The sequence below is a fragment of the Cetorhinus maximus genome, chromosome 19 (genome assembly GCF_964194155.1).
Source record: "Cetorhinus maximus chromosome 19, sCetMax3.hap1.1, whole genome shotgun sequence".
In the NCBI taxonomy this organism is placed as follows: Eukaryota; Metazoa; Chordata; class Chondrichthyes; order Lamniformes; family Cetorhinidae; genus Cetorhinus; species Cetorhinus maximus.
This window is the reverse complement of record NC_135897.1, coordinates 6,313,778-6,329,660: the sequence shown is the minus strand read 5'-3', so window position 1 is coordinate 6,329,660 and position 15,883 is coordinate 6,313,778. Positions and strand designations below refer to the sequence as shown.

General features: G+C 46.2%; 1 protein-coding gene across 2 annotated transcripts in view; it reads left to right on the top strand.

Moving 5' to 3' along the window:
• The first annotated feature begins 4,693 nt into the window (after nucleotides 1-4,693).
• The window catches only part of scly (selenocysteine lyase), a 37,140-nt gene continuing 25,950 nt past the window's right edge, over nucleotides 4,694-15,883 (top strand). The window contains exons 1-2 of one of the 2 annotated variants that reach the window (XM_078563449.1): nucleotides 4,694-4,847; nucleotides 15,361-15,503. In XM_078563449.1, coding sequence (XP_078419575.1) covers nucleotides 15,400-15,503 — 104 coding nt within the window. In that variant the 5' untranslated portion in view covers nucleotides 4,694-4,847; nucleotides 15,361-15,399. Of the gene's footprint in view, nucleotides 4,852-15,360; nucleotides 15,504-15,883 lie in introns of both variants that reach the window. The other variant, XM_078563447.1, reaches the window with a different exon arrangement.

Sequence of the window (15,883 nt, the reverse complement as noted above, 5' to 3'; positions counted from 1 at the left end):
ATTAGTAAGAAATGCCAGGCGAATGTGGATCAGATTAACCTTTTCGGTTCCAACTATTCAAGTTCCAGGATTGATCCTGACCCAGGCAAACTTGAAGATGTACGAGACATTCCTACTCCCCAAAATAAAGAGGATGTGCAGAGATGCTTCAGATTTTTCAACTTCTTAGCACCATACATACCCAAGTATACCAACAGAGCATTGTCACTTAGAGAGATTTGTCCTGCTTTTTGTGTACAGGACATACCAGGGCAATTTTCCCCATAGTAGGGCAGATTCTAGTGTTGTAGCTGTCCTGGAATAGCTTGGCTAGGGGCACGGCAAGTTCTGGAGCACAAGTCTTCAGTACTTTTGCCAGAATATTGTCAGGGCCCATAGCCTTTGCAGTATCCAGTGCCTTCAGCCATTTCTTGATATCACGTGGAGTGAATCAAATTGACTGAAGGCTGGCATCTGTGCTGCTGGGAATCTCCGGAGGAGGCTGAGATGGATCACCACTTGGCACTTCTGGCTGAAGATTGTTGCCAATGCTTCAGCCTTATCTTATACACTGCTGTGCTGGGCCCTTTCCTCCATCATTGAGGATGGGGATATTTGTGGAGCCTCCTCCTCCAGTGAGTTGTTTAATTGTCCACCGCCATTCATGACTGGATGTGGCAGGACTGCAGAGCTTAGATGTGATCCGTTGGTTGTGGGATTGCTTAGCTCTGTCTATCACTTGCTGCTTATGCTGTTCGGCACACAAGTAGTCCTGTGTTATAGCTTCACCAGGTTGACACCTCATTTTTAGGTATGCCTGGTGCTGTTCCTGGCATGCCCTCCTGCACTCTTCATTGAACCAGGGTTGATCCCCTCAGTTGTGGGCGGAAATTGTGAAACTATGACAAAATCGTGAGTAGCTGACAAAATTAAATTAGCTGATGACTGCTTACGCAAATACATACGTGTAGAATAAATCAAGAGTCACATTATCATCCATCTCTATTTTGGAGTGATTTATTGTGAGTTTTATCTCCGAACAGCAGACTTGATGGCACCATGCTTCCATGAAGGAGACAATTGCTTTTATTTTAGCAACTTGATTGAGATCTTCCACTGGAATGAAAAAAGCCAGTGGAAAAATGTAATAAACTTAGAGTACCGGACAGGTTTCTTGTAAAAAACAGTAAACTTTATTTACAGAGCTCCTGATGAAGCTACACGCTTGTTCCAAGACCAAGGCTAGAAAGCTCCACCCCTAAGATTACCCGTGTTTAGGGCTGATTCGTCTGTATGTCACATGATTCCCATAACAGTATGAAAGGTTTAACTTACAATTACTACATTCCTCCCCTTTAATTTTGTTTTACCACTCTTATTTACAAAAATATCTTAACTCATATCGTACACAATTACATACAGTTCATACAATTATAGATTTAGTATTTGAGGAGGTTTTCTGATTTGGGTAGAGTGACACAATTCTACAACTTGAAATTGTTCCATTGGATTGACTTAACCAGGAACTGCAGCATCAGGGACATCCTTGGACAATGGTAGTTCAAAATTATTTACTTCAACAGAGACATCAGGTATGTCTATTCTTTGTCGATCTGGCACCTCAGGGATCAAAGATTTGACTTCGATTTCAGGTGGAGTAATTGGTTGTTGGAGTGTCTCTTTACTTCTGAGATGATTCACATGTTTCCTAACAATCCTTTTTTTTACTTCCACTTGATATGACAAAGTAACTGTTTCAGAGACGATTCAGAGACCCATCTCGGTCCAGTTGTAAAATTTCGCACAAAAACTGTCTCCCCCACGGTAAATTCTCGACCTTTATTGTGAACATCATGATTCACTTTCTGACTACTCTGGTTCTTTTCCACCTTCCCCTCTAAATTAGGGAAGACTACACTCAATCCTGTACAAAGTCAGCATTTCACTTGCAATTCAGGTGGTGTTGAAACCGCATATGCATGAGGAATCATGTGATAGTTGAACAGAAATCTTGAAATCCATGTTTCTGACGTGCCCTTGAATAATTTCTTCATGCCTGTTTTAAAGATTTGCATTGCTGTTTCTGCTAACCCATTGGATGAGGGATGATACGGTGCTGTTCTGACATGTTTAATCCCATTTAGGTTCATGAATCTCTGGGGTTCTGTACTAATGAAAGCAATATTTGCATGGTCAACACTTCACCATAATCAACACTTCACTGTGGGTGTACCGACACCACATGGACTGCAGCATTTCAAGAAGGCAGCTCACCACCACCTTCTCAAGGGCAACTCAGGATGGGCAATAAATGCTGGCCCAGCCAGCAAAGCCCACATCCCGTGAATGAATTAAAAAAAACCCTGCTCCCCTTCCTCTCCTCTCCCTTCCCCTCCTCCCTGGGGTTGTTAAATCTGGCTGGGCATATTCCAAGAGATGTCAGTGGAAGTGATGCCATGGAAAGCCAGTGGCATGGGTATGAGTGGGCTCTAAGGGAGAGGAAAACACATCAACTTCAATTAGGCAAAGAGGACGAATTTACAGCGAGGATGAATAACAATTAAATTTATAGGGAAAAAAAAGCTTTACTCACTCTGAAGGGGCTGACGCCATAATTTCAAACAGGCATATTAATAGCTGCTAAAACTGAGGAGAACGTAAATGTTTATTTTTCTCTATCTCTGTGTTTTTACAATTAAAAGATCTGAGGTGAAGTAATCCAATCACCCTCCCCACCCCCACCGATCGAGCTCGGGGACAAACCCTCAGTGCTCGTGCCTGATGAAATTCAAACGCCACCAATCCCATGGCAGCCCACCAAACTCCCAGCCAATCGGAGTCCTTCTGCGTCTCTGTCGGTTTAAGGTTTGAATTTGACTGGGTGACGCTGCGGTGGATGTGATGTCACCACGTGGCATTGCCTCATGATGGGCGTTATGGTTTCTTCCCATTATTGGGTCGCTGCTGTTGACCAGCCGCGGCTCAGTCGGCAGCGTGTCAGCACCACATTTTAACATTTCATGTCACCATAGCTGCCAAGAATGTGATCAGATCATCAGCTTCTGTACAAATCATTTGCATCTTATTAATTTATTTGCTTAAAATATAATTTTCAAATCTCCAAACTTGCTTTCAACAGCCACTGGGAGATAGATGTCCAATTCCGGTCGATACCCTCCCTGCCTTCCATCCTCCACCTTCTGCCCTCCCCATCCTTCCCCACTCCCTCCCCCTCCCTGTCCTGGCCACTCATTTCCCCACCCACCCCACGCTCCACCCTTGCCCACTCCCTCCCCCTGCTCTCTCCGATTATCGCTCCCTCAACCCTCTCTTCCCCCCTTTCTATCCGCTCTCCCTCCTCCCTTTCCACCCCCTCCTACTTACTCCCTCCAACCTCCCACCTCTCCTCCAACCTTCCGCCCTCTCTACCTGCTCCCCATCACCCCCTATCCGCATCCCCATCCCCCCATCCCCCTCCCCATCATCCCCCTCCCCGTCATACTCTTCCCCCCCACCCCCCCCAATCCACCCCCATCCCCCTCCCCACCAATCCACCCCCCCTCCCCCTATCCCCGTCCTCCCCCTCCCCCTCCTCCCCCCCATCCCCCTATGCCCCTCCTCCCCCCAATCCCCCACCCCCCCAATCCACCCCCTCACCCCAATCCACCACCCCTCTCCCCCCACCCCCCCAATCCACCCCCCCACCCCAATCCTCCCCCTACCCCTCTTCCTCCTCCCCCATCCCCCCCTCCCCCCATCCCCTCCTCCCCCTCCCCCCATCCCTCCTCCTCCCCCCATCCCTCCTCCCCCCATCCCCCCTCCTCCCCCCTTTTCCCCACCTCCTCACGCCCCATTTCCCCTCCTCACCCCCTTCCCCCCTCCCCCATCCCCCTCCACCCCCCATCACCCCACCCCATCACCCTCCCCATCCCTCCTCCCCCCTTCTCCCGCATCCGCCTCCCCCCTTCTCCCCCCATCCCATCCCCCTCCTCCCCCCATCCCCCTCCTCCTCCCCCCCATCCCCCTCCTCCTCCCCCCATCCCCCTCCTCCTCCCCCCATCCCCCTCCTCCTCCCCCCCATCCCCCTCCTCCTCCCCCCCATCCCCCTCCTCCTCCCCCCATCCCCCTCCTCCTCCCCCCATCCCCCTCCCCGTCCCCCCCATCCCCCTCCTCCTCCCCCATCCCCCTCCTCCTCCCCCCATCCCCCTCCTCCTCCTCCCCCCCATCCCCCTCCCCCTGCCCCCCATCCCCCTCCCCCTGCCCCCCATCCCCCTCCCCCCCACTCCCCCCACTCCCCCCCCATCCCCCTACTCCCCCCATCCCCCTACTCCCCCCCCATCCCCCTACTCCCCCCCCCATCTCCCCCTATCCCCCTCCATCCCCCCCTATCCCCCTCCATCCCCCCCATCCCCCTCCATCCCCCCCTATCCCCCTCCATCCCCCCCTATCCCCCTCCATCCCCCCCTATCCCCCTCCATCCCCCCCATCCCCCTCCTCCCCCCCATCCCCCTCCTCCCCCCCATCCCCCTTTTCCCCACCTCCTCCCCCCCTCCCCTCCCATGCCCCTCCTCCCCCCATTTCCCCTCCTCCTCCCCCACTTTCCCCCCTGCCCCCCATCACCCACCCCCACTTTCCCCAACACCAACTCTCCTCTCCCTCTCCCGATAATTCTCTCATTCCCCTGCCGGTGGCGCTGTGACGGGAGTCGCCGATCGGAAGCGGCCGCGATGCCTGGCGGCCGGGAGGGGGTCACGGAGGCTGCGGCGCTGGAGAGCGAGCGAGTGGCCGGAGCGGGTGTTAACACAGGGAGAGGATTCAGTAGCGGCTAATGTCGGCAGGAATGCGGGGAGAATAAATCAGCATCCTCAGTGAGTGAGTGAAATATGGCGGGAATAGCAGCGGACGCGGCTTTGTGCTGTAAACCTGTCTGTATGAGGCAGGCCCGTGTGTTCCCATGGCAACCACAGGGCACAGCCACAGGGCAGCCACAGGGCACCCAGCTCAGGGCAGCCAAAGGGCACAGCCACAGGGCAGCGCCACAGGGCAGAGCCGCAGGGCAGAGCCGCAGGGCACCCAGCTCAGGGCAGCCAAAGGGCACAGCCACAGGGCAGAGCCACAGGGCAGCCACAGGGCACAGCCACAGGGCACAGCCGCAGGGCACAGCCGCAGGGCAGCCACAGGGCACAGCCGCAGGGCACAGCCGCAGGGCAGCCACAGGGCACAGCCGCAGGGCACAGCCGCAGGGCAGCCACAGGGCACAGCCGCAGGGCACAGCCGCAGGGCACAGCCGCAGGGCAACCACAGGGCACAGCCACAGGGCAGAGCCACAGGGCAGCCACAGGGCACAGCCACAGGGCAGAGCCACAGGGCAGAGCCACAGGGCAGCCACAGGGCACAGCCACAGGGCAGAGCCACAGGGCAGCCACAGGGCACAGCCACAGGGCAGAGCCACAGGGCAGAGCCACAGGGCAGAGCCACAGGGCAGCCACAGGGCACAGCCACAGGGCAGAGCCACAGGGCAGCCACAGGGCACAGCCACAGGGCAGAGCCACAGGGCAGAGCCACAGGGCAGAGCCACAGGGCAGAGCCACAGGGCAGCGCCACAGGGCACAGCCACAGGGCAGAGCCACAGGGCAGCCACAGGGCACAGCCACACAGCCGCAGGGCGCAGCCACAGGGCAGCCACAGGGCACAGCCACAGGGCAGAGCCACAGGGCACCCAGCTCAGGGCAGCCACAGGGCACAGCCACAGGGCAGCCACAGGGCACAGCCACAGGGCGCCCAGCTCAGGGAAGGGGTTCCTCTAACCTGCAAATATAATTTACATCAATCCCTCCCTATATTTCCCCACTCCCCAGTTAAAGACACAGCGAAATAAACCGAGTCTTATTTCAAAACAAGGATCTTGTCTTCCGGTAAATTCATGGTTCAACCAACGAATTAGAAATGAGGAGCTCACGTTTAGCCAGTGCAGCCGGTTTATTTGATCTGCATTTTTGCGATGGTGTGGTGACTATGCAAGAGAACATCCCCTGACACTGTTTCCGCCCTGTCTGCCTGTCCACTTGCTGCTTTTCTCTGCCAAAAAGGTGGGGCAGAAGTTGAGCTTTGAAACTTGGCAGCAGTAAAACCAAATCCCCCAAAAATCTGGGTCTTTGTCAGAATGGTAGAAAGGGTGCTGTTTTTATTTTGGAGCACAGTAGTCAGTTAGAGAACTGTGTGTGTTATGATAGCTAAAACGTTGCAATGTAAATGTATTTTTCCTTTTTAAATTATCTCTGCTTCTGTACTGACTAAAGTGTGATTAGTACTTAATTTATTTCGTTCTATTGTTTTATCTCCACCTTTTAGACCATTTTGATCCATTTCCCCCCACCCTGGGCCATCTGCCACTTGCTTGTCCTGCTTGCTACCCTTAATGTCCCTATTAGCACATCCTTTAGCTAATATCATCACTGTCAACACCTCTTTGCCCTTATGTCTATGACATCTTTGGTAATCTCTCCTTTGCCTCCACCTATCACTGGCCCTCTATCCAGCTCCACCTGTCTCACCTCCCTCTACCAGCTTATATTTCACCTCATTTCTCTATTTCCTTAGTTCTGATGAAGAGTCATAGGGACTTGAAACGTCAACTGTGTTCCTCTTTGCAGATGCTGTCAGACCTGCTGAGTTTTTTCCAGCTATTTTTGTTTATGATCAGTACTTAGCCATGTGGGATTAGACGGTGAAAGTCAATCAACATTCACTGTCTATTTAACCTTACAGGGCATCCCAGGAAAATTCAATTCTGTTCTCGGCAAATGTGTATACACCTGCACTTAACACAGGAGCCACTGAAAATAGTCTGGTCCTGATTATTAAAAGTCATTTTATGTGCTTAAAAATGTTTTGAATTAAGAGGCACGGATGATTTTTTATTCTGCTTAGCCCATGAATGCTGACATCAGTGGTCAGAGCTCAGCTGCCACCCTCTAAAGCTAGTTATCTCAGCACAGATGGGATGGAACCACATCTCTTCTAGGTCTGTGTAGTTTAGGACTTTACAGGATGGCCATATTTACTCACTGAAACAGCTTCACAACCAGGTTCGCTGGCTTAGGACACTCATTCAGCGTTCTCATTCTCCCTTCAACACCTCCTGTGCCTGTCACTGCTCCAACATTGATTGCATAATCTCCACAGCTGCATTATTGAAGTGACACTTTGCATTTAAATTCCTGTTTTATCAGTTACTTTATCTAAATTATTTCAGTTGCTGGGTATAGTGAGGTAACTCTGACCTGTTCACAATAACTGACAGACTGGCGCTTGTCAGGAATTTTTTTGACTTATCTTGATTCCAGTTAAGCCGCTTATATGTATGCCCTGTGTTATGATCCTTGATCAGAACTCCCTCCACCATCCCAACAAGATGTTGATAAGATCTGGTTAGGGAATTTTATTTAAACTGGACAAAGTTTAAGATTTAAGAGATTTAATCAGTGAATAAAGCCACAAGATTCTACAGGTTTTGAACAAACAAAAGTGAAATTTACTGTAAAAGGTCAGGAGATAAAACAATTTACGGTATCTTTTATTCATTCATGGGATGCGGGTGTCGCTGGCTAGGCCAGCATTTATTGCCCATCCCTAATTGCCCTAACATTCAGGGTAAGTATGAGGTATATATGAATTAACAAGCCAACTATGGTCGAACATGCCAGGCTATACTATAAATGGCAGATGCGATCAAGACAAAATCTATGGACTTCTCAACAACCCACCCAGACATCAGTCAACACTGTGAGTCAACCAATCTCACTGAAACTCTGTCACTTTCACGAGGGATTCCAATCTTCTCCTTCGAAGATCTCGCCTTGAAATTCTCTCCAAGAGTTGCTCCAATTCAACTTCAATGACGGCCCACTTTGCAGGGTTTCAATCTCGTCTCCCAAGATTCTGTTCCTCTGGATTCCCAAATACACTTAAGCACCAATTCACAAGCACAGTTTCAGCTCTTTGGCTATGCCAAGCAGAACACTACTGCTCCTCGCTTTTTCCTTAAAGTGGGTTGATTTCTGTCCCCTGTATCTGTCCCGTACCTGGGACTTCCTTCTTGCGACCTCTCCTTGGCCCCCTCCCTTGTCCCCTGTCTGGGACACTTCTTGGGACCTCTCCCTGTACCCCTCCCTTGTCCCCTGTCTGGGACACTTGCTGCTTATGATGCTCTGCACCCTGGTCACCTGATCTGAGTTTTCACCCCTTTTATGCGCAGGCGTGCTGGTATTGTCTTGGGCCTAAGGAATATAAATTTGCAGAAGTGCACATGTGCAGCCCACTCCCAGCTTGTGCATGTGTGGGAACATCTGAAAACTGTCGGGACTCGGAGTTCCGGATCTCCAAGCTTAACAAGATAAATTTGGGTTTCGTAACACTTATCATTCACAATTGAGATGAGGTTGGGGGTTGCATGACAATTAGCTTATGTTTATTGTGAGAATTACAAAGAATTTACAACACAGAAAAAGGCCATTCAATCCAAAGGGTCTATGCTGGTGTTATGCAAACATCCCCCCACCTTACTTCGACTAATCTTATCAGCATATCCTTCTGTTCCTTTCTCCCTCAGATATTAGGCATTTGTGTTTATAAAAGGTGTCTTCATTGAGCAGGACAAGTGGAATTCCCCACCTTATCGGATTAAATGTCCCAGTGGAGCAGGTAGGATTGTCGAGTAGAATGGGTAGGATTGCTCTGTGGGACAGGTGGCATTGTGAAGTAGTAGAGGTGCTGTTCTGTAAAATAATGTTCCGAGCAGTCATTTACCCGACTGAATGAGTTGGCAATTAGCAGACGCCAATGTTAAGAGGAGTAAGAAAAAAGAAAGGTAAGTTAGTGGATGGGTGAGTTGTGGGTATTACACAACTTGCTCGTAAATCACTTATTTCTACTGAGTCACTAGTGGGTGCTTGACCTTGTTTTTAAGGAGGGAAATATTGTCATTATAACGTATTATTGTGTCTGAATATGGTAATTTTTCAAATGTTGGTGATGATTGAACAGTAAAAGCATGCTTACAGCAAGACTGCGTGGGGTGGGAAGAATTGAGGCTAGTTTGGTTGCTTGCAGAGTTCGTTCACTTGGGAAGCCTTGCCTCAGTTGATCTGATAGAAAACTTGGGCCAGATATTTTCATTCTTGTTTCATGCGTAATGAGCAGATACAAGCCCAGGATACATAGAATAGATTTTGAAACAAGTGAAGTTTATTTATGCATATTGTGTTCACTTACAGTGATGAATGAATAAGGCAGTGATTGTCATAGTTTTCTAGCCTATCACTCAGTTTCTTCTTCTCTCCAATGAAACCATTTTCCTGCCTTTTATTCTTACAAGGTGGGAGTTGTTCCTGATTTAAAGGCAATTAAGGCTAATTGTTTCTTAAAGCTATTCTTTTTACGTAACTTCTTAAAGTTGCATCACTATCTCAGGTAAAGAGCTCTCAACCTCCTAGAGCTTGCACTTCTCTCACTGTTACACGTTTCTCCAACAGTAAAGAAAACGGGGACCTGTACCATTTCTGTCATAAGGCATGATACCAGAAAGGGCATCCACATTACCTGTGTACCAACTCAGCTCTGTGCTCATCTGTAAAAACATGTTTGGAGGAACAAAAATCAATGTGCACTCTTTCCCTTATTTGCCCACTTTTTAAATTTGTTTAAAACTCATTCATGGGATGTGGACAATACTGGCCAGCATTTATTGTCCATCCCTAGTTGCCCTTGAGAAGGCGGTGGTGAGCTGCCTTCTTGAACCTCTGCAGTCCATGTGATGTAGGTATACCCACAGTGCTGTTAGGAAGGGAGTTCCAGGATTTTGACCCAGTGACAATGAAGGAACGGCGATGTATTTCCAAGTCAGGATAGTGAGTGGCTTAGAGGGGGAGCACAGGTGGTGGTGTTCCCATCTATCTGCTGCCCTTGTCCTTCCACATAAGGGAGGCATGATCAGTTACCAGCTAGAACATTCTCCCTAATAAATGGTGTTTTAATGTGTTTACTTCCCATTCGATCACTGAACAATCCTCCTTGACTATAACATTGTTGCATTCTCGTTGTGGAATACTCAGCCCCTTCGATAACCCGGGATGGTACTGTGCTGATCCCATCATCCAACATGTCCCTCCTGGGAGAAATCCGGAGCGATCAGTTCTAGGTCATAACATAATGCATTCCATGGGCCCTCGAATGTTGTTTCCCCTCCAGGCAGCCATTGGACTGTAATCAGCTCCTGGGACTTGGTTAGATCTGTTAAAGGGGCTGCCATGGTGATCGAGCTCTCCTGTCCCACCCCCTTCTACCAGCTTATATTTCATCTCATTTCTATATGTCATAGTTCTGACGAAGGGTCATACGGACTCGAAACGTCAGCTGTATCCCTCTCCGTAGATGCTGTCTGACCTGCTGAGTTTTTCCAGGTATTTTTGTTTTTGTTCTATCTTTCCTAGTCTTTGCCTTTACCTGTCCACTGTTTTCTTTAACATACTTCTCTATGTTTTATTTAAACAGTCTGTCAACCCAACAGTCTGGGGATGATGTATCAAGGTTCATGGAGTCTGAATCTTTAACAATGCACTTGTGTCTTCCATTTGTCTGGATATAAATGGAGTTCTGAGATGTCTGCCCAACAGGTGTTAATGGACCAGATTTAATACTAAACCATCAAACCAATAGTTGTTCTGCCTCTACCCATGCTCACTGTCACCCTGTGCAACAAATCATTCTTAATTGTACGGTAAGACCCAGCCCTTTTTAATTTCCCTTCTCCCGGGTGTTCATTAACCAATGCTATTTTGGTTTGCATGTTGTGGAAGGCTGGATCATCGGTCTATTCCTATTTCAAATCTGTTCTACTCATGTTAAATTACTGTAAGGAGTCTTTTCTTCTCCAAAGACTCTGCTAGTGGAAGGAGTTAAGTTGATCCCCTACTAATAATTGGGATCTTGTTCTCTGGATCCTCGTGCCTTATTCCAGCTATGCTCCTCTTTACATTTCTGTTTCTTCCCAACACCCTGAAATAAGTCAGGGTCTACAAAGGGATTTTTTTGAGCAGTATCTGGGTCCAACAATGCCTATTCTGGATGTCGATTTTATCAAGGGCTTCAAATTCCAGGAGATTCCTTTGCAGAATTACCGGTTGAAGGAGGCCTGGAACTACCCCTATAATCATTTCCTGACTCCTTCCTATTATATTCAAGTCACCTTAGTACTGGGGTTATATCACACATCCCCATGCACATACCATGCCCCTATTTTGTACTCCTGAAGTAACTCAGGAGGCCAGACCAAATTGTCAGATACCGGGGTCATGCCGCTACTGAAAACAGTCACTGCAGTGACTTCCTTACCATTTACTGGGAAAATAGGTTAAAAGGTAGGACAGTAGAGAAACAGCGGCAGACATTTAAGGAGCTATTCATGACTCTCAGCAAAGATACATTCTGTTGAGAAAGACTCTATGAGAAGGATGCACCATGCATGGTTAACTACGCAAGTTAAAGATAGTATCGAATTGAAAGAAAAAGCATACAATACTTTGCAGGATTAATGGCAGGCCAGAAGATTGGACAGATTTTAGAAACCAGCAAAGGATGACTTTTTAAAAAAAAAAAAATGAGGAATTAGAATACAAGAGAAAGCTAGCTAGAAATATGAAAACAGATAGTAAAAATTTCTACAAGTGTTTAAGAAGAAGGGTAACTAAACTGAGCATTGGTCCCTTAGAGGATGAGACTGGGGAATTAATAATGCATAACATGGAAATGGTGGAAGTATTGTCTTTCTTCATTGTAGAAGACACAAAAAACATTCTAAGAATACTTGAAAATCAAGAGGTAAAAGGGAGGAACTGAAAATGATCACAATCACAAGAAAAAAGACACTGGGAAAGCTATTGGAACTAATGGCTGACAAATCCCCTGGGGATCTGATGTCTTTCATTCTAGGGTCTTAATAGAAGTGGCTGCAGAGATAACAGATGCATTATTTGTGATCTTCCAAAATTTCCTAGATTCTGGAAAGGTCCCAGCAGATTCTAAAACCGCTAATATAACATCTCTGTTCAAAAAAGGAAGGAAACAGAAAGTAGTAAACTATAGACATCTGTTATAGGGAAAATGCTAGAATCCATTATCAAGCAGTAATAGCAGGACATTTAGAAAATCATAATACAATCAGGCAGAGTCAATGTGGTTTTGTGAAAGGGCAATCATGTTTGACTAATTGATCAGAGTTCTTTGAGCAAGTAACAAGCAAGGCAGATAAAGAGGAACCTGTAGATGTGGTGTACTTGGATTTTCAAAAGGCATTTGATAAGGTACCACATCAAGGGTTACTACACATAATAAGTGCTCATGGTATAGGGGTAACTTAGCATGGATAGAGGATTGGCTTGCTAACAGGAAGCAGAGAGGAGGGATAAGTGAGTCATTGTCAGGTTGGCAGGCTGTTATTTGTGGAGTGCCAAGGGGATCAGTGCTGGGGCTTCTACTATTTGCAATCAGTCTTTTAACTTGGTTGAAGGGACCAAATGTATGGTAACTAAACTTGCTGGTGACACAAAGATAGGTAGAAAAGTAAATTTTCAAGAGGACGTAAGGAGTCTACAAAGGGATTTAGATAGGTTAAGGGAGTGGGCAAAATTTGGCAGATGGAGAATAATGTGGGGAAATATAAACTTGTCTACTTTGGCAGAAAGAATAGAAAAGCAGTATATTATTTGAATGTAGTGAAACTGCAGAACATTACTGTACAGAGGGATTTGGGTATCCTTGTACTTGAAGGCATATTGAATGATGGTGTTTATTGCAAGGGAAGTTGAGTACAAAAGTACAGAAGTCTTGCTACAACTGTACAGGATCTTGGTTAGATTGCATCTGTAGTACTGTGTACAGTTTTGGTCATCTTAAGGAAGATATAATTACACTAGAAGCAGCTCAGAGAGGGTTCAGACAACTGATTCCTGGGATGAGGGGGTTATCTTACGAGGAAGAATGAGAGGCGATCTTATTGAACATATAAGATCCTGAGGGGACTTGACAGGATGGATACTGAGAGGAGGTTTCCCATGTATGGAAATCTAGAACCAAGGGAGTTTAAAAATTAGGGTTCTCCTATTTAAGACTGAGATAAAGAGAATTTTTTTCTCTGAGGGCCGTTAGTCTGTTGAATCCTCTTCCCCAGACAGCAGTGGAGACCAGATCATTGAATATATTCAAGACGGAGTTAGATAGATTTTTGATCGAGAGTCGAGGGTTATGGGGGGGCAGACTGGAAAGTGGAGTTGAGGCCACAATCAGATCGGTCATAATCTTATTGAACGGCAGAGCAGACTTGAGGGGGTGAACAGCCTACTCTTCCTAATGCTTTTGTTCTCGTGTTCCCAGACTTTAGCTTCCCAAAGTTAGGACATTATTTGTAATATGCCCTAGCCCATCTCAATAAAAGTTATGATGTCCCTTCATAGCTTCTTGCTGCAGTTCAGTGCCCCTCTTTCCCATACACTGTTACCAGGATCTCCATATTTCTTTTGGCCTGAAGGCACCATGGGGTCCTGAAGAGGATGTCTCCTCAATCAAAAGACAGTTTCTTCTCTACTATGGCCACCAGCTCTCTTTGCCCTTTGGAGGTAGAGCTTAGATGAACCAGCCCATGACAACCAACTCCATTATCTTTGCCAAGTGATTTGTCTCAGGCTGCAACCATCACTGGGCCAGATGTATTAGGTTGTGCATCTGTGATCTTTGAGGTTTCCCTACCTTGTTACCCATGTTTAAAACCTGTTTTCATCCCTGTGGAAACTGTAAACCAAAATAACCAAATTTACTGAATGACCCCAAAAGGAAGAAATTACTAACACTATTTCAATTTTTTGTAACTTTTAATTTAACACCAATGCAAATTAAACATGAATTAACAGGCAAATAATACTTCAAATAAAAAGGTAAATTTCCTTTTCATAGTCAACAAAACAATGATATGCCTTACACAACAACAAGCATCTCCCTTCACCATGTATGGCATTACGTAGCTACATATCTACAATATGCTATTCTTCATTCATGCAGGGTAGGTCAAGAGTTCTAACTGACAACAGCTTTCACCTCAGAGATTCACAAGTACGGTTGTCATTATCAAGGCACACTTCTACAAACCCTCTGTCCCTCGAGTCACGACAACCCTGATGTAGCTTTCCAGAGTTCCTTTTCAACTGACCAACCAATAACACGGTTTGGCTACTTCTGGGTAAACACTCAGCTCTTTAGTGTCTCCGACCTAGTCACAGCTTTCCAGGTTTTAGCCTTTTTTTTAGCCAGCTTTCATTTTTCCTCCAAGAGCTCCTGTCTCCTTTTCTGCCAAACAGAACTGACCTCTTTCTGAGAGTAATTTGATTCTTCTCTTCACAAGTTTAGTGTGTTCCCCTTTCTGTCTCTGTCTTCTTTCTCTTTGTGTCTGCATCTGGGCCTCCACGCTCCAGCTCCCCTGCTTGTAGCTATCCTTTATGTCTGACCACATGGCTTCTGCACCTTACCTTCCTTCCTGTTGGTACTGCTTCCAGGTCAAGGGTCTCCAGGTCACATGGACGGATTCTTATTATCCAAGAAATTGATCCCTTTACAATTGTTGTGGACCCTTAAAAGCCCTTTTCAAACAAACATTCTTAAAAGCAATTACAGATTCCACAGACATTTTAAAGAAATTACAAATTTTCCTTACTGTACTGCTTTGGGGTCAAAGGTCATCAAAATCATATTGCTGTCACCATGGGGCTTACACCAGTACAGGCTAAAATTTTATCCATCAGCATCTGGGAATCAGCTGCATCCATGATACAATTTGTTCCTTGTTGACATTCCAGAATTTTGTTGGTCTGTTCCTCTTGTGCCAATGTGGCTTATATGAATATTGTCAGCATGTCTCCATGATGCCTTTCCTCAGAATGCCAAAATCCCACTTCTAACACATGTGTAACAAGCTGAAGCAGGCCCAGTACCCAATGGTCAATTAGACACATAGTCTAGATCTTAAAAAGTGAGGCTTGTTGACAAGACTATGATCAATATTATTTTCCAGCCTACGGCTTCTCCCCCTCAGTTCTTTCCTTTCCCCAACTGAATAATTTCCCTGCATTTTATTTTTACAGGCAGGGAGTCAGTCCCCATTAAAATAAATTAAGATCAATGATTTCTTAAAACAATATCAACTTTTATAACTTCTTAAAGTTATATTCCTGTCTCTGATACAAAGTTCCTAGAATCTTATGGCTTACATATTGTGCCTCTATCAATCAGTTGTGATTCACTCAAACAAATGAATTTTAAATTTTATTTGTATTTTAGAGTTTTTTGAGAATTGTGCTATCTGAAAAGTACCAGGCAATGGAGAAGAATACCTGCACTACAACAACTGATGGGCCTCCAGCTACTCAAAGTAATCACAGGGGGACAGCAACAGTGGGAAGAAATGACTCTGCATCTGACTGGTAAGTGTGAGTTTAGGAAACACTGTAGAGGTAATTTTGCCTTTGTTCAAAAGTGATGACAGATGATGTTGAATCGGCAGCCCCTTTTACATCTCAATTATAGCAGTGTTTAACATTTCAAGTTGAATATGACTCTTCAGAACAACTTCAGTTCTGAAGAAGAGTCATATTCGACTCGAAACGTTAACCTTGTTTCTCCCTCCACAGATGCTGCCAGGCTGCTGAGTATTTCCAGCACTTCCTGTTTTTATTTCCAGCCTCCGCAGTATTTTACTTTTATTCTAAGTTATATTTACAATAGTTGTTAAGCTATACTAGCTCCTTAATATAAAGAAAATAAATGGTTCACACCTCTAATGTTAAACTATATTTTATCATTA